At 34.5% G+C, this 27,561-nt stretch overlaps 1 protein-coding gene across 6 annotated transcripts in view; it reads right to left on the reverse strand.

Annotated features, from left to right (window-relative positions):
• The window catches only part of Mp (collagen XV/XVIII-type protein multiplexin), a 231,610-nt gene that overhangs the window by 89,053 nt on the left and 114,996 nt on the right, over nucleotides 1-27,561 (reverse strand). The window contains exon 1 of one of the 6 annotated variants that reach the window (XM_072892642.1): nucleotides 2,959-3,297. The exons of the other annotated variants lie outside the window; for them this stretch is intronic. Within the exon in view, the coding sequence (XP_072748743.1) occupies nucleotides 2,959-3,153 (195 nt within the window). The 5' untranslated portion in view covers nucleotides 3,154-3,297. Of the gene's footprint in view, nucleotides 1-2,958; nucleotides 3,298-27,561 lie in introns of those variants that run through there. 6 annotated transcript variants of the gene reach the window in all.

Below are 27,561 nucleotides of genomic sequence, written 5' to 3' on the forward strand. Positions count from 1 at the left end.
CAAGTTACAATTAATCGACTACGTTACATTTTGTAATTAAAACATTTAACCAATTGTAAGTATTTATTTATTTTAACTTTGTCATATTTTTATATCCCGAAAATAAAACAGCTTTTTTTCCTGATAATCATGTACAAAAATAATATATTATATTTCTGCAATGTATGTACTTTTTTCCTATTACCGAAGATAAACAGTCAATATTTTAATGTCTACATTGAAGGACTATTTTCGAGACTAAAACTCCTACAGGAAATTTAATTAGACTATTAAAGTATAAAATGTACGAAATATTTTAATGTCGTTCCAAAACAAAAATAACGTTTCATCGATTTTTTGTCTTATTTTAAGATTTCATGACAGAAAACAGGAGTTTAAACCTCTTCACAGAAACGTTGACTTAGAATCTAATATTATTCATTAAAAATTACGTTCAATGATATATATTACTTTTACTTTCTAAAGTTAATGTACGAGAAACGCTGAAAATTGTTTAATAATTAAGATGATATGATGAAACGTACGTTTGTAAGACAATAGTTGTTTTCATATCTTAAGCCATTGTTTTATATCCACAAAATTTCATTCGAAATGACGAGTCACCGTTCCTTTGTTAAGCCTTTATTATAAAATCCTTTATTATCAAGTAATTGATCCATTTGTTATAAAATTCGCAACGCGTTTGATTATCGTTGATTAATGATAAGTAAATACAGGACGCGCATTTTCAGTTTTAATTGTCGCAGTGGGATTGCCGAGTCGCTGAATAGGTTGCTGACTCGAAAACTGGAACATTGATAATTGCGGGAAGAGTAGCCACGAATGCACAGTGAAGCAGGAATTTTTAATTAGCAATCACCAACGACTGACATGACTTTTTAATCGGCGACGACAGCGACTGTTCCACGAGATAATTACTACCGGTAGCTAAATTCCATGCTTGTTTCTCGAATTTTGACAATCCTTTATAAATGAATTATATATTTTAATCACAAGCATTAACCGCCGCCAATCGCGACATTAAATATTTTGCTCCAACTCGCGTAAACTATATTAAATTTCGGATTTCTCTCAGCGCGTCTTTGTCAAATAAATAGGACTTTTCTGTTATGATGGAGTTGCGATACTGACGCGGTTTACATCATGTAATATTAATACATATGCATGCATGAATCCAACACGAAGTAGCGCGCGCGAAACAGAGATGCAAATATCTATCTGTGTATTCGTGCAAATCAATGTATAATTTTATTCATGGCGGTACTACCGGCTAAATATGTAAATTATAAGACCTACTTAAAAGTTTTCCGTCACGACGCGTTATTCCACCGATAAACGGATTAAACATCCGTCGTTTCCAATGCACGATGGAATATTCGCGCTACTTCTACAACGACACTTGTTTTCGCGAGATTGTGCGCGTATCTTTCTCTCTTTCCGATAAACAGCGGCAAATGCTGCATGCAGTATGTTCACCGAGCCCGATGCAGTCGGGTAAATTTATTCCTAGCGCGACATAGTCGATAATAGCGACGTTAATTTCGTTTATTTACAGGCGTTGCGCTTCTCAGGCCCGATGATTCAAGAACCTCGGAGCAATTCGCGGTTCACGTCGAATAATATTAATATGCATGAGAAGATGAACGTAAAGGCATCTCACGCGTGGCACAGGACATGGAGCATTCCCGCGGTCGTGTATACGCGCGAGTATGTCGGATGATAATACCCCGCGCAGAGAGCGCGGCAATGTCGAAAATTGCATCCCGGGATAGGTGCATCCAATCAAGCGGGATGCGAGTACGTTAACTTAATTATAACAAACAGCGAGGGGAGAGGAGGGCTGAATTTTAGGACCGTGTGCGATATTATTTCATCGGTGGGATAAATCTTTGATGCGTGTATCTCGAGAAACGCATAAATTAATTTATGCGCAGGCTTTCGCGAGAACCGATCTTAAAACCGATCTCTTTCCGTGAAAATTGAATGACTTTTTTACAAAATCTTTTATTATAAACGAAAACACAGTCTGAAAGTGTTCCTTGAAAAAAATGAGAAGCAATTTTGTGCGCTTAAACGAGAATTTAATTAAAATGCCATCTTATTTGATATAATACTTATATCAAATAATAATAATTTAAAAATACGAGGATCCTGATAATTTTATAAGGAAAATTATGTATTATTATTATTTGTTGTATTATTATTTAAAGTCCTTGCGTCAAAGACATTCAATTTTCGTCAAGGTTGACTGAAAATTCTTACGAAGGCAAAATCCATGTACCAAGCATTTTATATAAAGGAAACAAGCGCCACTATCTCAAAATTGAATTTCTAAAGCTTTTTCGAAAGAAAAGTATAATGATATTTTTGTATCATTTGTATAGTAATAATATCTAGGTTCATATTCTGCCTCACACACACAATTATATAATGAAAATGTGTAATGTAATATTTCAAGTACTAATTGAATGACTATTCATTATTTATTATTTACTTAAAATTATTGGAAAAGGGATGAACATAATATACTTGATTTTTTCCTATAATTTTATCCAAAGAACAAATAATTTTTAAACGCAACTATAACTCATTGTAGTTGTAAAAGTGACGCTTCAGATTCGTTTTATATAAAAGCTGTCCATTTTATACTTGACATCTTTCTATTATCATATATTAATTATCTATGAGAGTTAATTGCTATTTCATGTTCATAATATCAAAAATCCATTAATTTTAATTCTATTGCGAAAGCATCTCAATAAAAGAGATTTCAGTCATGTTCTCGCGAAATAAAAAATACAGATTGCACAAAAGACCGTTATATTCATGTAGGTATTATTTTCGAAAGATAGAGACATCAATTAATCGACATAAAAAGTTGAATAAAAAAATAAGTCAGAAATTCTGTCGCTCTTGTGGTCGTGTCTCACAAGTACGATCAATCTAGTCTTTACTCACGTGTTGCATAGCGGCATACCCGGTGATCTGCTGGAGCTTACTGCTGACCATTTTCGTTCCCGTGCCATTAGTCTTCTCGTTCTTTCCGCTCCAGATACCGATCACGCCCGTTATAATGAGAGCCACTAGTATGATGATGCCGATCAGTAGGGACAGTGTGACAATTTTACTGCGGGGCGATATTACCATCGCCATCTTTCTCTCTCTTTTTTTTTTTTTAGCGTCCGCTGCGATCACTCGCGCGTTCAATGAACGAAGTTCGAAATAGAAATTTACACTCAACAGACAACGCTATCCATCCGCGGTGGAATGGATCGAAAAAACATGGATATATGTATCTATGTATATATAATATATATATATATATATATATATATATATATATATATATATATCTATGTATATATGAATAGCTTTTTTTCTCCTTGTGGAATGATGCGGCCGGAAAGGATCGAGGGATTAAATATATATATATATAACTTCTCCTCGTCGTGATTTTCCGCGATCATTATAACTTTATCACTTCTTCGCACTCGAATATCGACGACGACGGCGACGGCGGCGGCGACGTGTCGAACGAATTCTCGTGTGTCATTCTTGAAGCCGCGTGGATGCGCTCGTCTCCTCGAAGCGAGAGATTAATTAAGGGACCGCTGCACGCGACACTGGGATATGACGGTCCGGCATCACTTTCCCGTTTATGCGCATCCGGACGGCTCGACGTATTTGCCGACGATCAGGCGAGAGTCTCGAGAGATCACTATGTTCCGGAGCAGCGATTTGCGGATCCTCGCGTAGTGAGAAGAAAGATATCCCAAGCGTCTCTCACGTCTTCTAGAATCGGATGAGCTCGCCGACGTTTTCAGTTCCACGAACGATTTTAAAAACGCGTCCTCTCGTCGTCTCTCGACGATCCTTTCGGGTGAGTCTCTTCAGCGATGATATTCTTTCAGATGCCAGATCCGATAGATGCATGCGCATGGATCATCAAGTTCAACGCGGATGCGCGCACGCTTACGCTAGCTCGCAATAACAATGACTCGCGATAAATTTGTCTGAATAATCAACAATGAAGTTCTTCGGGAGATGTTTCAGTCCCCGAGGGGTATATAACCCCGGCGACGATATTTCTCTGCAGGGATGCATATAATGAGGGCACGAGGCGGAACGGAGCGGGGTCGAAGACACAACTTCTTGTTTCTCGAGTTTCTTAGATTTTCTTTCAATCCACTCCGTGCCCTCGTTCTCTACATCTCTTTCTTCCATTTCATTTCCTTCTCTATCTCTCTCTCTCTCTCCCTCCCTCTTTCTCTCTCTCTCTCTCCCTCTCTCTCCCTCTCTCTCTCTTTTTCTCTTTCGATCCTTTTCTCTTCCTTCGTTCTATCTTTCGCTTCCCGTATTCCCTTCGCGCTTGGAAGACGAACTTTGAAGGCCTTTAAATGTCGAGGGAACTTATCGCGGTTTACATCGCGGAAATAATGACTGTACAGCTTCTATATTACAACGATCGCACGGCAACGCTGCATATTAAATATGTTGGTTTTCGTCCTTATCAACGCTATTATCTAAAGTCAGGTGAAATTTTTGATAAATATGGAAGATGCTATTAAGGCTTTGATTATTCATACTATCGCGGCGATAAGTAAAAAAATTAAGCAGCATTTAATCTTGTCTATCTCTGGATATAATATAAGAATTAAATATATATAGAGCATCTCAGGATTTTGCTACTTCCTCCCTCACCCCCTTTTTCCTTCCCGTGGTAAACTTTATTTAGAGAAAAACGGATAAAATACATTAATCGTAACTCATTGTTTCGGAAATGTCTCATTTTCGCTGGCGGTCGAATTGACATCCACATAAATTAGTGGTAACGCAGTAGCGTCGAGTAGAGTGTCGAGATCTTAAACACAAATTTCAATTTCACCGAGTTGTCGTGGCACGCGGCAAAGTTATTTCCATTCCATCCACTCTATCCCGGCTCGGTAATGCTATTTTCATTTTATACAAGCGACGCAATGTCGTCTGTCTACATTGTCGGTTTATACAACATCGGTAAATGGTAGACGCGAATGCAAGAGTGCAAGCACATTTATTTGATCGAGAGAAGCGCTAATGAAGATGAAGAAATGAAGTCATTGACATGCGTCTATCAAACTTCAAATTATTGGAACTTGCGTAGGCGAGTCCTTTTGCGAAGTCTCGCTTTTTACCGTTACGAAAATACTTGAATTACATTTGTAATAATTTAATAACAATTTTTCAAAAGTACAATACTAGTGCTATTAATGTGTCTCTTTTTCTTTTAAAAAAAGAAAAAAATAGAGAATATAAGAATATAATCTTGTAATTTTTAATGTTAAAATAATTTATGTTTTAGGAAAAAGAAGAATGAAATTTTTTGGTTAATGAGAAAAGGATTTTATCAGAAAATAATAACGAGATCGTGAATCACATTGGTAATTATTACTTTTTTCTACGAGACTTCAATGTTAATTGGCGGAATAAATGAGATTGTACTCATTTGCATATTAAATTAATTAACTTTTTAAAGCGAATAAATATAATAATTTATTTAAAGTTCTCTAACCACAATATAATTATTATACATAGCGACATATAATATCAACTATATAATCGAATTAATTAACGGAGTTAATAATAAACAGAAATATATTTTTTTAATTTTCTATTCTAAAAATAAGTTATTTAATTATTAAATAATTTAATAAATTTTGATAACATTTTCCTCGCAAAAAGAAGTCATGAAAATTTTATATTATCATCGAAGAATTTTAAGAACTGTTGCTATTTCTCTTGTGAGAAAATCCTTTTGAGATTGCAGCATAATAGAACGTCTTCGTGGAATACCGTCGGCACATAATTTTGCACAGGTGAAGAAAAACCGCGAATTATTTAATGCGCTCGTCTGAATAACGCGGTTTTTATACTTTATTTTTAGAAAAGAGCATCTCGGCTTGTGGACAGCTTATGTCATTTAAAACTCGAAAGCATCATGCGCTAATTTGCCGGATATAATTTTGTACCTGTTCAAATGTAATTATCACGTAGTAATAGGATTTCGAGGCCGATTCTACAGACATGTTGTTACGAAAAAATAATTACGACAAATAAGAGACAGAGTGCATTAACGTTATGTCATGCCGCGGGCGATGCGTTAGAAAATTCATTCAGATTGCGCATGTGCATCTCGACTACTTCACGGTATTTCCGTGCGCATAAAATCATTAGCGACCGGTGAATCTTTAAAGTCACTTCCGCGTTGTACTTTTTGAAAAATCCGTACTTGAAATGTACACTCTACATAAGGGAACATAATTAAAAGCGGATACGATAACATTCTATGTATGTATATATTTTTTTGCTGAGCACAATGTCAGAGATAAAATTGAACTATTTTTGTAAGAGTTTAAACAATCTCTACACATCTCTCGAGTATATTTTTAAAAACCACCATGACGGAAATATACCCGAGGCGTTTTCTTTCATGGGAAGGGATCGTAGAATGATTCCGGGAACAAAGCTTGAAAGATGGAATATCTAATCAGTTCGAAGAAGAAGTATGTAAACGGAGCCGCCAGTGTTTCATTTAAGAATATGACGCTTATAATCTATGCGATTCGCGCAGACAGTAAATGTCCTTTTCGCGGTGTAGACTTTGCCAGTTTTCATTCCCGCTATTTTTTACCATTCCGCAAACGTAATTCGAGAAATTTCTTTACGCTTACTCTTTTTACAGTTTGCCTGGCGTTTGCGAGAGAATTCGTCTCTATCTTCTTTATTTTCTCAAGAAAAATTTCAAGAGAGCTAAAGCGATCTTTTGATTATGTGATTTCCCAAGTCTTATAATGGACTTGCGTATCTAAATATTTGTTGGTTTATTCTCGCGAAAATATTTCATTATTTAATTTTTCACATTCAGTTGGATGTGTCACATTATTTTTATACTATCTATAGAAAAGTGCATCTTTAAACATTTTTATATGTTTCTTATAACAGTGGTTCTTTTTATATTCTTTTTATATTTTCTCTTTTGGCGTTTTACATATATAATAATATAACATTGACGAGTTTGAGTCTAAAATATCAATTATTTAGAAAGAAGCGAAATAAAGAGAGACGACTAGATCGCTGGCTAGATAGTCTTTTCGATTGAAAAAGTTTGAACGTTGTGTATGAAAGGACGGTCACTGTGTCAAGTGCCAAGAAAAATTACCTAGTTTTGCCGTGCTCTCTTTCCTTTTCATGGCCTTCAACTTCCCGCCACAAATAGTTTTGTTATATCCGTTTTGTGTTTGTCGCTTTTATTTTTCTTTTACGGTTGACTCTTATCACATCATTGCACTATTTCTACTACGAAAAGAAAACATTGTCTTCTGGGAAACTCGGAAATTCAATTTTCTGTCCCGTTTACGATACTTGAAATGTTTCTCAAAGAGATGTTAGGTACTTTCCAAGTTAGATATTTTCAAGTATTATTATAATATTAGCAGACTTTTAATCACGTATACACACATTTTACATTTACAGAAACGCGAAATACGGTTATTTCTTTGAGCATATTGTAATATATTAATTAGAACATTGAAATTTCCTAAGTATAAATGAAAAATTATAACCACAATAATTGATTCTAAGTCATAATTATTTTTGATAAAAATATAAGTAATAATAAAATAAAAATAATAATATTACTCAGATATAATTTAAACTCTTATAAATTTGATTTAAAAATGTGCACATTTTATTTTACATTCGACGTTTGTCGTCAAATTATGTATAGAATTTGAGAAAATTATGTGGCTTTTTTTATCAAATCTATATTTTAATTGAACACGACAGGTCGACGCTGTTATACTTATACTAAATTATTATATTATAAAACTATACTAGCAAGAGATTTTTCTGTTATATTAACGTAATGAGCGTAAAAGCTGAAAGAAAAAGAGGTTTAATGTGATATGAAATTTTAAAATTATTAATGTAAGAAACGTTATAAACAGAAGAAATTTTAATAAAGATCATATTTTTCTCTGCACAAATGACAGAGTTCCTTTTACATGTGACACGAAGTTTTATTCACCCATTCTGTATCTGCATGAAACGAGACATTTCGTCCTAATGTCTTTTCTCCACGAAAGCACTAGTATTTTCCAGATTGTCACACCTAGTGTATATGAAAAAGGAAAGTCTTTGCAATCGATAATCTATCTTTTTTTTTCACGTGCGTACCTATGTATATTTTGTTTAGTTTTGTCTTCGATATTGCAATATTCGCAATTCTACACTTTCGCGGAAAAAAAACGTCGAGAGCACCCTTTTTCCTCTGCCCTATACATTTGTCGTAAAAAATTTCTAAGAATGACAACAGTGTCATCGTATATGTTAGGTTTTTTTTTCAGGAATATTACATTCATGCACATAGTCTGTAAAAAATGTTTCATTTTTCTATTCTTATCTGGAAAATTATTTTTCCATATTTAAGAGAAAGAGAAAGAGCATGTTTTTATGTGTCATTTCGTATAATAGCAGTTCAGTTTTTATCATCACTGTTGCAAATCTTAATCATTTTTTTAATTATTTATATTCCTTGATTACTTTGTTGCAATCTTAAATTATTTTGTCATTTTGTGGACACATTACTTCAAATTCAAACTATTAAGGTTAATAAATAATTTTATTTATATAAATATTTAATATTTAATATAGTTTATGTAAATACTTTTGCATATATGTATATATAGGTTCCATAAAAATAAATACAAATGCATAAAACTATATAACTTCAAATGATTAACTAAAAATTCCTATTGGAAATATATATTTACATAATCTGTTTTATGATTACTTTTTCTGATAAATCAAATATTTTTTATATTATTTAAAACATTATTTCTAATATTACATAATAAGAAAAATAATTAGAAACAGACATGACAAAGTAAATACGCGTTCTTTCTATTATCATATTCCACTATTGATTATTTAATATTTAATTAATTTAATATTTAACCAATTTACAAGAATGATTAATATAATTTAAACATGTCCAATAGATATAAGGAAAAATAATTAAAATGACTAAATTATATACTTAGAATTATATTCCATTCATATAAATAATAATTATATTCAGTAAATATAATGAGAGAAATAATAATTTTAATTGACTATTTGGGAAGTCTATAAAGAGAAATGAAAATTTTAAAATATTTCTAATTTAAACTGAAATTAATACTAAATATTTCGAATAGGATTATAATTATTATATAAATAAATTATATGATATTTTAACCATTTAAACAATTCAATAAAAGATATAAATTACGTAAATATTTTTACTTTTTATTTTAAATACAATATTGTTATCTATCTCGTTAATCTATTAAATTTTAGCAATAGTCAGAAACATTGTAATAATTAATATATTATTTATTAATATATGTATATTAAAATTTATTTTTATCAATTTTAGCACAAATTAAAAAAAAGAAAAGTATATTAAATTATTAAATATTTATATGTATTCTAAAAGTTTAAAAGTTTAAATCAAAATTATAAAAGAGAAAATGTGCCAACGTTTCTAAATAGTAGAAATGAAACATTTTTCTTTGTTCACATTTCAACTAATATATACATATATATATATATATATATATATATACATATGTGTGTATATGTATATATGTACATATGAATTATATAAAATGTACAGAAACGCTTTCTCCAAAAGCTTAAGAATAACAAACTATTTGACACTTGACAGCAGCGTAAATAAATAATGAATCAAAATATGTATGTGCAGGAACGTTGCCGAGACCCGAGATAAAATTGTAATGATGTTATATACAAAATAAATATTAAATCTTGTCAATCGACATGCGCGCGTTATTTCAGGTCTTTCACATATATTTCGCAAGACTTTTTGCGTGAATAAACAGGATGATTTTATCTTAACTATATTATACGACGTAAAAGAATGCACTTTTACAAGATACGCGCGGTAGTGGAGACGGCGGCGGCGCGTGCTTCACTTTTAATAAATTTATCCTGTGGACGTGCAAAGAGAAAAATATAGAAAGGGGGAGAGAAAAGGAGAGAGCGGGAGAGAGCGGGAGAGTAATTTTCACGTGGTATGCGCTAGCATACCGGTTTCTATATTTACTCGGAAGAGCGAGTAGGCATGAAATGCGTTTACTCGCCATGTGGATTCTCGCGTATTTACGCGAATCAAGACACTTCCACCAATTCGGTCGTCTTCGGCAGCTAACTCACCGGCGCGGCGCACTAGTCCCATAAAGGGAGTTTTAACTTTCCCACTGTTCTCTCATCGCTTTCGTACTCGTATTGGTGGCCAATTGTACGACCCTTACTTCGTAAGTGCACCCATGTGATATCACGGCTGTAACCGGATATTCGCGTATCCCTATTCGGTACCCTCGAAAACTCGTCGTTTATATCCTCCATGGCGACCGCACGAGGGCAATTTAGAGCTTTTAAGAGTTGTTTTTACGGCCGAGTAGGTGCGTATCGTTCGATTAACCGCCATTTATTATCACCCGAACAAATTACATCATATTGGGCGTTGTTATAATACTTGATTTTCCATTTTTACTGGCAATAACGAATAATATTTTGGTAATATACATTGGACAGCATATAAATTATAAACATAAAATAATATTGCTGGAGAGTCATTGAACGACATCAAATTCGCATCGGAGTCGCATTAAATATGCTTACATTCTATAATCACAATTTTGAACAACAATTAACTTCATTCATTCACTTATTGAATGATCGAATTGGGCAATTCTAGATCAATCGTAATGAGTAATTGCAAGATTAATAAGGTAAAATATGCTCACATTTTATTGATATTGGAAATTCATGTATGTTGGCAATTAATATTTAATTGTCTGTTAGAGGAACAAAATCAAACTTGGGTTCTAAACGTGTTAACTGAAAAGGCATTTGGCTGGTTGACAAAAACCAAATAATTATGTCGGTTAACGCCCGTTTTAATTAGAGCAGAGACAACGTTCCTAGAAGGCGTCAGCAAATTCGCACAGTCTACAAGCAAGAACTTTTTTGAACACACCTCCATGGCCGTTTCTGCCGATTTTACGTCACGCTGGATAAAAATTTCCAGTCGAACTAGTGGCGTGTATGTGTGTAAGGCTCATTCTTTCTCAATTAATTCCGAAAACTTATCTCGACCACGTTTTGTGATTCAGGAGATTTGGGTAATTAAATCAGTACCGTCGCTAATTGCATTTTAGGTATAAAGAGAAACTGATTCTGCGGCCAAATGTAAAAATGTTTAATTTCATAGTATATTGCATTCCATGATTATTTTAGCTCGATATATGTGGTTTTTAAATCATTTTTTTTCAACACGAATAATATAATATTTAATATGTAGTTTAATATATATATTATAATTGTGAGAAGTTTCTTTGACAGTTAATTTTTTCTGTGCTCTTGCACAAACGGATCTATAACATTTAAACGCAAATTATATAAACTCTTTCAGTAAACTAACTGACTCAAAGAAGTAATATTGAGCAGCCATACACTATCTACTACTTTAGATACAAGATTGGTTAGTTAGGTGGTGAAATTCAATAGCAATCCGGATTTAACTTGAAACTTACGTAATTACGACGTCTCAATGTGCTTTTACATCAAAGACGAAGCACGAGAAACTTCGATAAAAAATTAATTAAAAGAGAGCGCGAAGATATTGCGGATTACCGAAAGATCAAAAGCTCGATTTGCAGTTTCGATGGCAAATGCGATTTTGTAATTCATTGAAAGTCGATAAAATTACCTATTAATAACGCTAACAAACATTTAGATATTATCACTATGATAAATTGGTAATCAAATTCATAATTTCAAGTAATGGGAGCTGTTGGCCTGAATGCGAATAATTGGTGGCATGTATGCAATATTTCAATAGTATTTGCTTAACCAACGAGTAATACTCTCAGTGGCAAATCGAATATAATTATAAAAATATATTTTGAGTTATACATGCACGCGCACATATACACACGTACGTACACGTACATATACACATACAGACAGTGGGTTTAATTTAATGATATTTTAATGATCCAAAATCAATTAAATTGTGAAATCGCATTGCGCGTTTATTTTTGTTGCATATTTTAATGCATATTTATTTTGTGTAAAAAATATTTTACGTTTTTTTACTTCTAATATTAATTCAGAATAATTAATTTCAACTTTTGTATTGATATTATAACTCTTTAAATTTTAAATTATCAAGTATCCGTATTTAAAAATAAAATTTTGTTGTACAAAAAACTTGAACAAAGTCATAATATCAATTTGCTTAATCCGTATTGTGTAAAATATATATTATTTGTCTTCTTTTCAATTTTACAAATACTTTTACATCTCGAATAATAGATGACATATTAAGCGAGAGGAATTAAACTCGACTATAATCTAACGTAGATACACTTCGTTAAGTTACAACTCTAATACTATTACCAAAATATTCGCTGTTCGCGTTATACAATTTGTAGGAACAATACGCATTAGTTAACTTTGAACATAGAATTCCGACATTCCGCGATTATCGTGGAGCAAATCACCAACGCTTTCCGGAACCCCAGGCGCATTTTGTCCATCACGTTCAGAAGAATCGAAATTCGCGCTCCATCATTCTTGTCTTTTTCCCGGGATATTTTCTCGCTGCGATCTTTTTCTCCTTTTTTACTACCTCCTCTCTCTCGAGAAAAGCCATCGTCGTGACGTGCCGCCGCGGAAATTGAACAGTTCGAACGAGCGGCGTCGTGCTGGTGTCATCGAAAAAACATCATGCGAGATTGGAAAGGCATTTTTGAGTTCGGTAAGTTTTTTTTTTTGAAAACCACTGGTCAATTCGATCACGATAGAAAAAATGTGCTAGACTATGTGGTTAGGAACAAATTTCGTTTGCTTTTTTTCGCGGCTAAGCATTCTTTGTAAATTGGTTAATGTGTTAATCTACCTATTATTGAACAATTAAACTAGTTTAATTGAAGAAAGATTAAATTATATTTCAAACATACTACATATAAAAAATATGAATATTTAATTGTTAAAAAATTGAAACATACCAATGAATTATTAATCAATAATAAATAATCTCTTTTGTAGGTTTATTTCTGCAGTTATATAAGATAATATAATTATTTCCACAAACAAAAATAAACGAAATTATTCAATGATATTTCTTTAATCGATTGTATGCTAAATATCTGTTGACATATTTTGTGAATAAATGGAAAGAGAATTTAATTATTCTAAATACTTAGTTTAGTATGTTAATTTTTTTTATGTATTTTAAATCAAAGTAATATATAAAATACGAAAACTTGTAGTATAACAAAAAATTTGTTTGAAATCCGATTAACAAGATTTAATTTTAAGAATTGAGTGTAAAAACTATTTTCGTAAACGTTCATTTGATTTAATACCAGCGAGGAAGAGATAAAGCGTCAAAAAAACTTATCGATTTAACGTAAATGTGTACTAAAGGAAAAAAAATGAGTCTTACAGTTTGTATAACATTAGAACATATCTGCGCATTGATCGATTGAAGCTGCGGACGGCATCGCGTTTCAATTTTTGCCGAAACGAAACCTCAGCGTCGGTTACAACTTGGGAAAACCATCGGTTACAGCCTGCTGTTTCCGACGTAAAGTACTTTTCGACATGTATGCGATTCAGCGACCTGCAACTTTGAAATGGCTACCAGCGTACCAACCTTCTCTGTGCGGTTCTGCCTTTAGCGTTGCATTGTACGACACACGCGTTACGTGACGTATGTCACAATCTGCTGATTTCATCGCGATCTGTTCGCTTTGGTGAATATGTATTTGTCTTTCTTTATCAATTCCGTTTATTAATCATTCGATGCGTTTAAGTCATAATAATAATCTCAAAAATTTTTAAAGATTCTAAAAGGTCACGTAAATTAATAATTTCAAACGTATGCAATATGTTCGAGCATAATTATGATGCGTTGGAGAGATCGCGAGAACAAATTTCGCGTTTATGCGTATACGATAAAAAAAATCCAGTAATATCGTTCATATCCTTTTTTCTTCTATTACGTAATTTGTAAAATGTATTTTTAAGTATAATACAAATTTCCGCAGAAAACGATGGGAATACAATGCACTAATGTAATGTACGCTTCAAGCAATGCATTAGCGCTCTCTCGTATATAACTTCTGATTGAATTCACAATTTCAGACAAAATATTGTAAATACCAGAGATATCTACGTGCGATACGCGAATGTAAATTCGAAAGAATCAATAATTTAATTGTTTTATAATACATATTTATTTATACGTTTAAATCTGAAATAGATTCTTAAGATTTTTATCGTTTATTCATTATAGCGGAAAATTAAAAACTGCAAAACTTATTTATTGTAGTTGATTAAAATATTTCAGTCCAATACAAGTATTAATGTTGATTCTTTGCAAAAAAATTTAGATGAAGATTTCGATCATTTATTGCGAATGATATCATGATAATTCACGTTCCTTTCTTGTTGACGGATCGGGAACGAGCTCGAAAAGTGAATCAACATGACCGTCTCTTATAGGCTGACATTCTCTCGCGTCACAACGATGGTTTCTCATAACGGCCACTTTGACTCCGTTAATCGTGAATTCTACGGCATGCCGAAATCGCGGCATCAAACACGACTGAAATGCGTTCGTCAGAGCGCGTTGGTACGGTAACTCGATTTTACAACGTTGCACGCCGTCGACGCGTAATTGAAAATCCATCCCGGAGCGTTTTCGGCGATCTCACCGTGTTGTACGTCAAAAACTTTATCGTGGTGAGACAAACGCATACGCAGATGAAGAGAAAATAATAAAGCGCAACGTACCGAATGCGAAAAAGTGGAGAGAGAGAAAGAGAGAGAGAGAGAGAGAAGGCGAAGCGAGAAAGAGAAACATGAGAGAAAAAGACGGATGTAGGAAGAATGTATCTCCCTCGTGCCCTGTGGGCGTCGGATTTTCTGGGTCGACAGCTGTCAATTGAGAGCAGTGTCTAGTGAAGACTACTCGTTAACGTATCGCGCTGCACTCTATGGACTATACACACGCAGTTTGTGTATTTTTTCCGCGTTTTTATTTTTCCTCTTTCTTTTTTTTTTTTTTTTTTTTTTTTTTACAAAACCCCCTCGCTATTCCGTGGTGTAAAACCGAATAATTTTCTTACAAACGCAGGAATTCCTGGATTTTCTCTCGTGCCTCGCTATTTCCACATGATGGCTCTCCCGGCTGCCTTCGATGATCGAGTTCCTATCAACGATTCGCAATTGCTTACGCAAGCACGATATTTTGAGGCTGTCGATTAAGTGAGCGTGCACTTTCTATCGGAATTAAATTCGCGATGTACAAAGGTCGGATTGCTTTGCGGCTTGGTAAATACGGAATCGTTTGAGAATTTATCCCGAGTAATGAAGGAGCGAGTAAAAAACTTGTTCGTGATGGAATAGTAGCGTTGCTACTATCACAGGTTGATGGTGCAAAACTATCATATAGATAAAGAGGCCGAGAAAGAGTACCGAGAACGAGAACCCTAAGATAAACCCAAGTTGCCAAGTGCATTCGCCAGAACAAAGGATGAAAGTTAGTCGCGAAAGGGCCCCGCATCCGCGCTCGATATTTACCGAACCGAATACAAATACCCGCGACCGCCGACGTTTGATTCTGAGCATAGGACGCGTTTCAAAGCGAGGTCGGAGATTTTATTTTTGCCACGGGTGTTTGTGGAAGTGACAGAAGAATCGTGACTCGGTGACTATTCGCGAAGCGACCTCAAATGAATCTAGAATCCGCGCGGGACGGAAAAAAGCGCAAGTCCCACGAAAACGAATTAATTCCTCGCGCAAATTGAAAACTATTTTCAGCGAGTGTCCGCCTTTTGTGACACCTTTATAAAACTGCCGGCGGAAGCTGCGAGCCGTGTAACGTGTTCGGGTGGTCGAGCGTGCAGACAAAACGCATTGAGAGCAAAAGCAAATTTTCGCATGGCTTCACGTTATGACACATGTTGCTACTATATCGATGTCAACACAAGTCGACGTCAAAATTGAATATCATGACGTCATGACGTTGAAAATTGCTACGACACTGGAGTCGACTCGAAAGATGGATTCATGCGTGTTTTTCAATTTTTATGGTAATAAATGATAATTTTTTTATAATTATTGTTTTTATTATTAAATTCATATTGAATTCACATATATGGAATCTTTTCTTTTAACTTAAAATAAAAATTTGCATGAAAATTACTTGCAAAAATATTTTAAGAAAAAGAGAAAAGGTTCGCAAAGTTTTACGAAGGTATAAATAAACGACCAAACTTTACTCTTTGAAAAGTTTTTTCCTATTTTTAAATTTGAACAGAGAAAATATCTAGATTGTGCGATACAATTCCAATATTTGCACATTCTTTTGTTAAGTTCAGTTGCAAAGTCTAGTTAACAAAACATTTTTTATATTTCAAGTCCCCCTATGTACGTACAGTGAATTCAGAGACATAATGAACTCTATTATTACGTGTAATATATGTGTTCTTTAAACGTGAATGAATGATATTTATGACGAACAGGTGTTCATTTTGTAATGAAACTTGGTCAAGAAACTCGGTCATGAGACACGGTCACGATTTAACTAGACAGAATAAAAATTTATTTGTCAGGTGCGGGTTCACTGGAGCAAGTAATATTTTTGTTTCACGCCAACGGCATTTTGTCTCTAGGACCAATTAATGGTTTCAATATCTACATTGGTGGTTTACGATTCTGCTCAGGGATCTATAGAAATAATTTTTTTTTCAATCGTATGGCGTTAAAGTTTATTACAGGTTGGAAGAGAAAACGGCGGAAGAAATGAAATACGAACGGGGAGAAAATGGAAAGGCGGAGGGAGAGAGGAGAGGAATGGAAGGGAAAGAACTGTTTCGCGTATAAACTTTATCACCTGATATTGACTTTCCATTTTTCTCGAAAGAAAATTCGTACAGTCTGACAGTTTGTAATTTTACTACTCTATAGAGACAAGAGCATACGAGTCTGATACATCGGTACATTTTATAATTCATCTCTTGTTGTTACAATTTTAATTAATACACTTTTTATATAGAATGAATAGCGTTCGCGTCCAATTCACACGTTATTATAATTATAATAATTTAATACGTAATTGATATTTTTCTCCTTCTTTTGCTACGGTCAATCTGTGGCAAATGTATAGGTATATTCGTTATTGTATCTATTTTCTACTTTTTTACAAATAGGTCAATATTGCCCCGTGAACAAATTGTGCGCGTATGCGCTTGAAAAAATAAACGAAAAGCGTCATCGACGAAAATTGCATTTTTTGCACGCAACCGATCGTGCACTCGCGCGATCACTAGGTGTAATAAAAGAAAAACGTCAATCAGAGAAACGAAAGAGTAACCGGGCCGACAGCCGACACAATCGCACATATGACGGTAAAAAATCGTTGTCGTTTCTGGTACATGGCGTACCGCGCGAATCGATAAAGCTATCCGATGAAACTACGTAAAACCATTGTAGTCCGCAGAGTGGAAGGAGATCGATGATTGAAAGGTGTCATGAAACAGAATGAAACGCTGAATAGCACGCTGAAAAATATTTAGGGTTTGACATTAAAGAGAAATCGTTTTTTGTAAGAGTATATCCCCTCTGCATCTCGACGTTGCTCATAAATTCGACACCCGTTGTGCATTAGACGCGAGTCGGAAGGCATCAAGAGAGCAACGCATGACAATGTCATCCTGCTGGAGATAAGATTAATGTTTCGCGAACTGATGCAGACGATGATTTTTATTATTTTTTACTAGCAAGTTAGAAACGTATAATAGCGACTGTACGTAACGAATGATCATGATAAATGCAATCTCTGAACTACAATGCCAGAACAATTTGGATTAGGAGTTAATGGGTCTTTACTTATTGAAAACTTATCTTTCAATTCGTGACGTGAAAAATGCTGCGCACAAAATTATATATATCCGAAATGTGCTCTATTTTTTTCTATTTTATATGCATATGTATATGTCATCAGATTTAGTAAAATCAAATTAATTTTTCAATAAATGAAGAAAGTAATTTTACAATGTTTCGCTGACAAATATAAAAAATAAGGAAAATTAATTTTATAAAAATCTCAGGATACGCAGGTTGTTATTAAAACGATCGTTTTTTTTTTTTTTTTTTTTTTTTTATTATCATAATTATTAATTATTTCTCAAAAGAAACTTTACAACATCATGTTCGATTAATTTTCATAGCTGGATCACATTCAATGAGTCGACAGATGACGCGTGCACGAAACGCTTTCTAGTGTCGTACGATTGCTTGAATGAAACGAAAATTGCCCTCGAGATAATTAAATCGGGGTTTGCCAATAAGGAAAGGAGGAGAATGATAATTCACGATTTTAATGCAAAGTGAAATGCGGTCGCCGGTAATCGAATATCGAATATCGGAAGGTGACCATTCGACACGCCGATTCCGAGTAAAAGGAAGGAGGCATCGGGTTAGATATGCACGAGGATAATCCATAGAAGAGGAGCGGCACGATGGGTGGCAGAGACGGCGACTAAGGAATAACGAAATAAAAGATTCGATGGTACGTGAGCGCGCGTTTTACAGAGTATAGGACAGGCTTTATGTGCCCTCCGTACCGCCGATCTCTCTGATTCTTTCAGCACTGTGACGTGTTTGGCATTTCCCCGTGACGGCTTTAAGCTTTGCACGCGCGCCACTCTCTGTCCATATCCTTCTCACTCGACCCGTTTCTTCTGCTACTGCACTACTTTTTGCTATGTTTCTCACAAGCGCAAAGGGATAAACCCCGAAGTGAAAAGGAGCGCAATGTGACTTCGCACGTCGATTTAATATCGCAAGAATTTTTTTGTCACGAGATAAACGGATAAAATTTTACTTCCAACTAGTTTATGAGAATAAAGAGAATTTACAAGAATTTCATAATGTTGTGTATTCTAGATTATATTATAGTTGTAAGCTTACGGTATTTCTAAACTTTAAAGTAAAAATTTCTCAAGTCAACATATTCCAAAAAATGCCATTTTTTTCTTCAATAGAATTGTTTTTAAGAATGGAAAAAGTCAAACTCGATTTTTTATCAATAATTCTGTATTTCAAATATAGAACTAGTGAAAATAAAAATATCTGAATAATTTTATTCAAATAAAATATTAATATTTATTTGGTAAAAATTATGGGATGCAGTACATAGAAAAAATTTATTTAAAACGTGATTGAAATTATTAATTAAAAGAATAATTTAAAACGAAAATTATATCAAGAGCGTGCTTTCCAATTATCGATTATCGACGTGTTGTTTTATTACCTTTCAATTATTGTTTTTCACCTTATCGAAAATGTAACGTGTTATCTAAAGTTTTCGAAATTGTATTGACACAATTTCTAATGTTATTTCTTGTATTAGTTTAAATGTTGTTTAAAATGTTCTGTAGCGAGAAAAATAATTTGAAAAATAACAAAACAAGGTTATTTTATAGATAACTTTTTTATATAAGTGTAATATGTTTTATATAATGTTAATTGACTTAAATATAATATAATTGAATAAAACATTATGAACAAAAAAGTATATCTAACAAACATCAATTGTAAAAGAAAAATTATTTTACGAATTCTATTTCTCGTAAAATTAATTAAATATTTTAAATACGATTTTAATTAACATATAAATGAATTATTATTTTATATTAAGCATTTACATAATCCACAATAGAAGAAATGCTTACTTATATTTTAACATCAATATTTGTTATTTCATATTTTATTCATAATTTTATTCACAATTCTATTCTATAGTTTGAATTTTATGATATCAAGTAAATATTTATTTTCACAAAATATGTACAAAGCAGCTACTTTATCCTATCTTGATATAAATGTTTTAAAAACTCGATATTAATTTTTTTTTTTTTTTTTTTTTTTTTTTTTGTTATAAATACATTGCATTTGCATTATAAAAGATAATTATTGTTATTCGGTTGTTTAACTTATTTAATCAGCATTATATCTTAATTCAATGAGAATCCTAGTGATTGAAAATTTGTTTTGACATATATGTAATGGTATATTAAGTCATTAGCAGCGATTGGATAACTGATAATCGCAATCATTCTAAATGTAGCGCGAAATTGTAGCTGTGAGAAAACAAGCTTGCAATGCCGTGATGCGGTGCGAAGGCGGAAGGAGAGGAGTGGGTAGCTATTCTCTCCTGTCCATTGAATATTCCTATTGAAACTTTCCGGCGGAATCGCAAAACTTCTGCCTTATCGCTATACTCGAGACGGCTGTCTCGCGTCAGACTGAGTATCGTTGTACAAACGGCAAGCGACGTGAAAATTAGATACGATTCAGTCTCAGTAAAGCGCTGCTTTTGTACGTCGTGTATTGTCATAATGGCACGTCGATTCGCGCATGTCCCTACATACATACATACATATATGTATGTCGAAGCGGAACAAGATATCTGTCTTGTCCCCGTATATATTATGTCTCATTCATGACACAAAAGTAGATCTTAAATTTTTTGTTTTTACTTGAGAACAGAAATTGCAATTGAAATTTTAAATTCCGGATTCTAAATATATCCGCATATATGAATATTTTTATCAATATAATTCCGAATATTTAGAATATCGTCGTACTTTGAAAATATCTTGATCGAGAACGATATAAAAAAAAAATTGAGAACATATAAAAAGAGCCGATTGTTCTCGATATTCGCGATATGTCGATTGCGAAAGAAGCTTAAGAGATTCCAAAAGATAAAAAATAAAAATTTCTTCGATTTAGAACGTTCTGACAACAAATTGGAAATATATGAATCGAACGTACGAATGCGTAAGAAATATCCGTAAAATGAAGCAATTAAAGTGGAAAACATAACATTGACCTAATGAATTTCCGTACTGTACTCTTGCTTGGTTCGCTATCGTCGTATTTACTCTATCAAGTTTCGCGGCACATCCGCGTTAACTGCATTTTAGTCAACTTCATGGGCCCCGAGTACTTGGTCCACTTCGCTTTAAACCCTTCACACGCCTGTTCGCCTGTCGAGTGAGCAGTGAGTTGTGTCAACGCGTTAATCGAATCTTTAGCGGAGCTTGATTTCGAATAGAACTAAGTGTACCGCAAAAAAAACGTTTATACTTTGATATTATTCATTACTTTTTTGAGATATGCATATATTAACATCTACTCTCGTCCCTTTTATTTTCAATATATCCTTCAAGATACTGCAACATTTTTGTTTTTTTTTTTTTTTACATTTTAAAACATTTAAAAATTCGCTTAATTAATTAAAACATTAAAAATATCACGTCTAAGGATAAATAAAAATTTTTGTAAAATGTTATAATTAAAATAATTAAACTTGTTTATTGCAATTTTAAGCGTCTTGTTAAACCAATAGTAAACCGGATGTATCATGAAAAATGTGATAACACTAATATTATATATTTAATGGCTCTTAATATTATTTACCATTTTTAATGATATTGTAAAACTAAAAGTGTGACTTTATCACTCGATTACAAGGTATGCATTATCCTTCGCGACAGTGAACACATGCTTTATTTGCGTTTATGGGCAAAAGTTTTCTTGCAATGTACGATTGGTACTACTTTCCCTTAGCGTGTGTTATTTCACATGTACACACACTACATTTTAAACTACACTGAACTAGTTTCTATCCGTGCCAAGCGGCTCATTGTGCCGTCTGTTGGCGACGTGTAATTCGGTTTTATGGCAACAATTAAAATTCCTACGGGAACCTGATTCCCCGTTGGGAGTTCAGTTCACCCTTCCTTTCACCCCACCTTCGAATAGCAATCCTTGAATACAATGCGATGTGGGGATACGCCTGTTATATCCCTATTAACATTCACTCCGCGTCTGCTTAATCAAATTTCCAAGTGAACCGCGCTACGCTACAACATGAGGTTTACCTCGAAACTGGTCATCCATAGTTATAGTGCACGACGCACGCGGAATGCATCTTATTGCGTGTCATTCGGTGCGCGCGCATTATAATCATGGTTCGATCGCTTTCATTATTACACGCGATAATATAGAAATTCATACATGTTAGGAAGAAGGTGAGAGAAAAAGAGATGGCCGAAAAAGAGACAGAGAGAGAGAGAGAGAGAGAGAAAAAGAGAGAGAGAGAGAGAGACAGTGCGTCGCTAGCTGCAGATTGTATATCTACCACGCTTCTAATTATTATGTACATAATTTTGTGATATACTGCGATATTATACGAAAAGAATAGTTTGACTACGAAGCAGTACATTTTACCCTTCCCTTTCTGTATTGATGATAAAAAATTGTCGCAAAAAATCATCTAGTAAACCATCTAGTAAAAAAAAGAAAGATATACCGATAGAATGACATTTTTCTTTTAGATGTTTAAGCTTTAGTCTCTATCAGTCGATTATATATAGAATTATGTATTTTTATTCATTCCAGTTATTTGACATATTTATCTCGTGATGAATTGCGAGGTCATTTCAACGATTCACTATATTATTCCATTTAACTCGAGTAATGTCCACTTCATTAAATTTATCCTATTTAATTTTACTATACTTACATAATGGTTATGTAATAAGCTTATTAAAAAAACAAAATTGTGAGGAGAAAACGTAGAGAAAAATTGGCGAAGAAATTATTTTTCTCCGTGTTGCATTGCGTCCTTTGAACTGTATAACTTTGTACAAGCAGCATTTTTCCCACAATCAGACAGAAAACTGTTCCAATTTCAATCTAACGAAAAAATATATATAATTTGAGCAAAGTTCTACATAAAAACGATTTATATTTTACTTATCTAATAAACATATATACGTTTCTAATTAATTTTATAATCAGTCTGTTTTTTGTATATTTAATAAATGTATTTTTCACAGAGATATCCTTTTCTTAAAGTATTTATATAGCAAATGAAAGATATATATATATATATAAAGTTATATTTTATGATTGATTAAATTATTTCAGATCATATTATACGAAAATACGTCTCCCTTCAAAATTGGTGATGTAATATTAACTGTCATATAACATTGTGATTTCTATTCTGATTTTATTAAAGTCATATAAAATTTTATTAAATTAGTACTGCTCATTATTTTGACGGCCGACTTCTATATCATTGACATTATCGTTACACAGCCTAATGCTTAATAAATCATTTAATGTTTGCTGTGTAGCAGTATATATTTCTGTACCATTTACCATGATTAATCAGTAATTAGAATCAATATAGTGATAATATATTGTTGCATTTGATATAATTAATACGATTGATAAAAATTAATGAAAATTAATGAAATTATAAATCAAATTTTTTCATCAAATTGTTGGTTTATTAAATTAAAGATCTTATGAATTAATTACAATGGTAAGATGAGACGGGGCAAGAATTTCAATAAAGAATATTAATGATCACCATTATTTTTTTCATCACTATTACAATTTTATTGTGTTAAATATTTTTCTCGAATGTAACGAGAAACTATTTTATTTTAATATTTGCCATTTTAGCGTCGTTTGCACAAACGAATTAGCCCCATTAATTTTACGCCGACGCCGCAATCGCGGCGATGACCAACGCAATTGTGTCCGATTGTCATCGGAATTTCATCCCATAATAGTCATCCCGGACACGACATTCCGATCAGTTCATGTTCATCGAAAAAAAAAAGACTGCTCAACAATCACAGCGTAATTTGGCCAATTTAATAAGTACGCGGTCGCCGTCACGACAATTCGCTCGAGTTAAAGCACTTTCATTGACGCTTGCGGCAATCAAAGGCGGTCCTCAAACGGCCTCATTAACTTCGCTCCGACTATATCTTCTACGATTTCGACCGGCGATGAAGTCGTTTATTTTATCTCGATGAAGTTTTAATCTCGGTAGATGAGTTTCAGCTCTCGCGTGCCAATATTCACGAGAGGAAAAGAAGGACTGGATGGAAGGGGGGGGGGGAGAGAGAGAGAGAGAGAAAGACAGAGATATAGATAGAGAGAGAAGGAAAAGTTTAGCCACGTGCATTAAGAACTCTTGCTATTAAGGATGTCCCTTTCAGATTTCACTTTCAGACAAGACACAACTCTTGTACGCGACTTCTTGAAAGCGTCGTTACGTTCTTACTTACAGACAGACTCGTTCACGTACAACTATCTCGTAATATCGCCGGCCATTACGTTAAATTGACACTAGCGAAGGGAAATTCTTTCGCGAAAGCTTACTGCTTGGAATTTACAATTTTTCTCTCATAGTCTAGGGGAGGGGAAAATTAAACCAGTTCATTATATAATGAAGTAATTAAATTGCCTCAAGTTTTAATATCGATAGTTCGGCTTTTATAGCGAGCTCTTACATATATACATACAAGGGGACAGAAATTTATATCATGCACCTCAGAGACGAGATATTTGTAAAACATTGTAATTTTCGATATTATGTAACATTTTGTCTGCGAGAACTGGCGATATAATAAAAGTTAACATTTATCTACATTTATCAGATCGACGTGCCGCGATTTCGCAGCGAAAATTATACGCAAATGCCGCGGGCTCGTCTTTCCTTTTCCTTCTTCTCTAACATTCATTTTTTTCCCTACCGCGTTAACGAACTAATTTATCAAGCAATTTGTCTTATCTCGATGAAGTTTTAATCCGGATGACTGCGACAGAAGCTAACCGCTGATGAAAGAGTCACGGGAAAGGAAGAAACTGCCTCTCTGCAATAACGAATCAGTGCGCATCGTTGTCGACGTTTAATTAATTTTCTTTTTTTTTATAAATTAATTTTATAAATTTTTTTATTCTTTCCAACGATCTCTGTCCCTCGGCTATCATGAAAATAATGTTGTCAAACCGAGAAAGCAAATCGTTAATATGCGCAATAACTTATGACACAAGTTTTTAATTTCATTCATTGCGACTGGATTTAAATAGTAATTTGTTAATAATAAAGAGAGAAAGAGAGAGAGAGAGAGAGAGAGAGAGAAATGAAAAAGAAAGAGAAAGACGCGAAGGCGAGAGGAATTGCTCGCGCCCTTCGTCTTGGCAGAATTCCCGGTTTTAACGTCCCTTTTTTTGCGGAAGATACCTGTCGCAGAATACTTGTCTTCTATCACGTTGATCCGATTACTTACACCAAGCTCGGACACTTCGCGTGTATCTCCCTCCGGCATTTCCTAATATCTACAACTCTCACTGACGAAGCACCATACCGAACGTAAACAAGAACACATTGTGGAGAACGGTTCGCGCGCACTTCCTATCGGCGGAAGGATCACGCGACGAATACCGGAAGAACGATCCGGTTCTTCAACGCGACGTCGTCGCGACACCACGACACGCGACTCCACTCGCCGTGGATCCTCGTGGTCCGCGCGATCGCACGAATCGCTCTCTTTTTTTCCTGCGTCTCTTGCCGCGTACCCGCGCGAATATCACGCGGCTCTTCCGTGACACTTGTACTTCCGGCCGCCCGCAGCAGCCGTCAGTCGGCTGCGTCGAGGAGACGCGTCTCATAAACGAGGACGACCGGCATTTGAGCGCGCCCGCCGCCGCGGTTGTGTTGGGCCGATTCGTGGATCCTCGTCGTCGCCGTGTCGAGGGTGGCGAACGCACAGAGGGGGATGGGGACGGCGGCGGCGGGTCGGATAGGAGTTGCGTGCGGCGCAAGGAAAGCGCGGACACACCGGGCCAAGGGGTTGAAGAGCTGCCGGTGGTGCCGTCGCGTGGACAGCGAGCAAACTAACCGGAGCGCGTTCCGAACGAGGACGAGGATGCCGGGGTGCCAACCCCCCAGTCGCGTCGCCGACGCCGACGCCGACGCCAAGTGGGGGCTGCTGTCTGTTCCCGCGGCGCCGCCGCCGCCGGCACCGTCGCCGCCGCCGCTGCTCTGCCCGCTTCCTCCCTACCCTTTCCGCAAATAAATAAATAAGGGGATGCGTGGTGACGTCATTCATTCTCGATGGATGATTGCGTGAATGGTCTCTCGGTGCCCTTCGGTCGAAACACGTTGGAAATCTCGCGACTTAGACGTTCGATCTCATCCCTTTGTTTCTTATTGTTTCGTTGGACATCCCTGAAGCAACTTTCTTCTTACTTACGTTATCGGAGTTATTATAGATAAACGATATATTGGAAAGTCCTAACCGCGTATAAAATTTATTGGCTTACTAATTGTAAGATTTCATCAAGAATTAGAAGATCTACCTCAGTTCTAATTGCTTTAATTATATTGAAGAAATGTGTGAAATATTTCAGAAGCCTTTCGATATGCTAATATAAAAGTAATTTTGCAGATTAACTAGGGTAAGTTTTTTTATTTTTTACAAACTGAAATATAGAGATACTTTAATCTTTACTTTGTATATATACAAAGGAAAACAGAGATTATATAAAATACTTTAAAAGCAAATTTACTTGATATATATAAAAATAAACTACTATCTCTCTCCCTCTCTCTCTCTCTCTCTTTTCTTATTAACAGAGTTTAGCTAAACATTAAAAAATAAAATTAAAATATTCTGTTTATACAATGTTGAAGTAATATAACATTTTAAAATATATTCTTAAAAAATGTAACTCTTGAAATTAAATAAAATATATATATATATATATATACATGTCAAAATATCTTTAAGCTAACAAGAATTTTAATTTAAAAAACATATAGTGAACTTTAAACATAAAAAGATGAGTGCTTGTCTCCTAAATCGTTTCTGCCCGTGGATAAGTTAGCGTAATAGTACCTCGTTGCAACTTGATGGTTGGCTAGTGGAGCTTTACTTCGCGTGTCTAAAGTTAGGGATAATTGGCGAGCCGCTCACTTCATTTATTAAAACATTCACAGGCATCGTTTGAATAGCTTGTCTCAACTTCGTCTCGAGTTCTAAGCGTAATTATTATATCGGATAGAAATTGGCAAATTTCTCTGGTTTTTTTAAGCTGAGAAGCTGCTCTCAGAAACGTAAATAGACTGAATGCGCGCGGATCGTCTTTTCTCTTTTCTTGAGAGTAAAGGTTCTCAAAGCATAAAAGACATTCCCGAATGAAAATACTGCTAAACACTGATCGATGCGAACAATGTGTCGCGAAAGAAAACCAGAAGTGGGTCAAGCGTAAGATTCGGCACGGGTACCATTCCGCGCGTTACCTCTGCAGAGTTTTTCATAAATAAATATGAGATAATTATCTCATTTATGCAGCGCGTACTAAAGCTACGTACCATCTCAGCACGCTCTAAAAGGTCGGTGACAGGGGGATTTTCATATTCCGTCATCACGTAAAGATAAGAGGATCTAGTGCACCAGGATAGTTGTCCCTATTTTCTTGAAAATAACATTCGCTGTGCCTTTTAATTCGCAGGGACGAGTGAAGCATATTTCATCCTTTGGAAGAAAGCTTTCCTTTCTC

Source organism: Anoplolepis gracilipes, chromosome 5 (assembly GCF_047496725.1).
Source record: "Anoplolepis gracilipes chromosome 5, ASM4749672v1, whole genome shotgun sequence".
NCBI classification, from domain to species: Eukaryota; Metazoa; Arthropoda; class Insecta; order Hymenoptera; family Formicidae; genus Anoplolepis; species Anoplolepis gracilipes.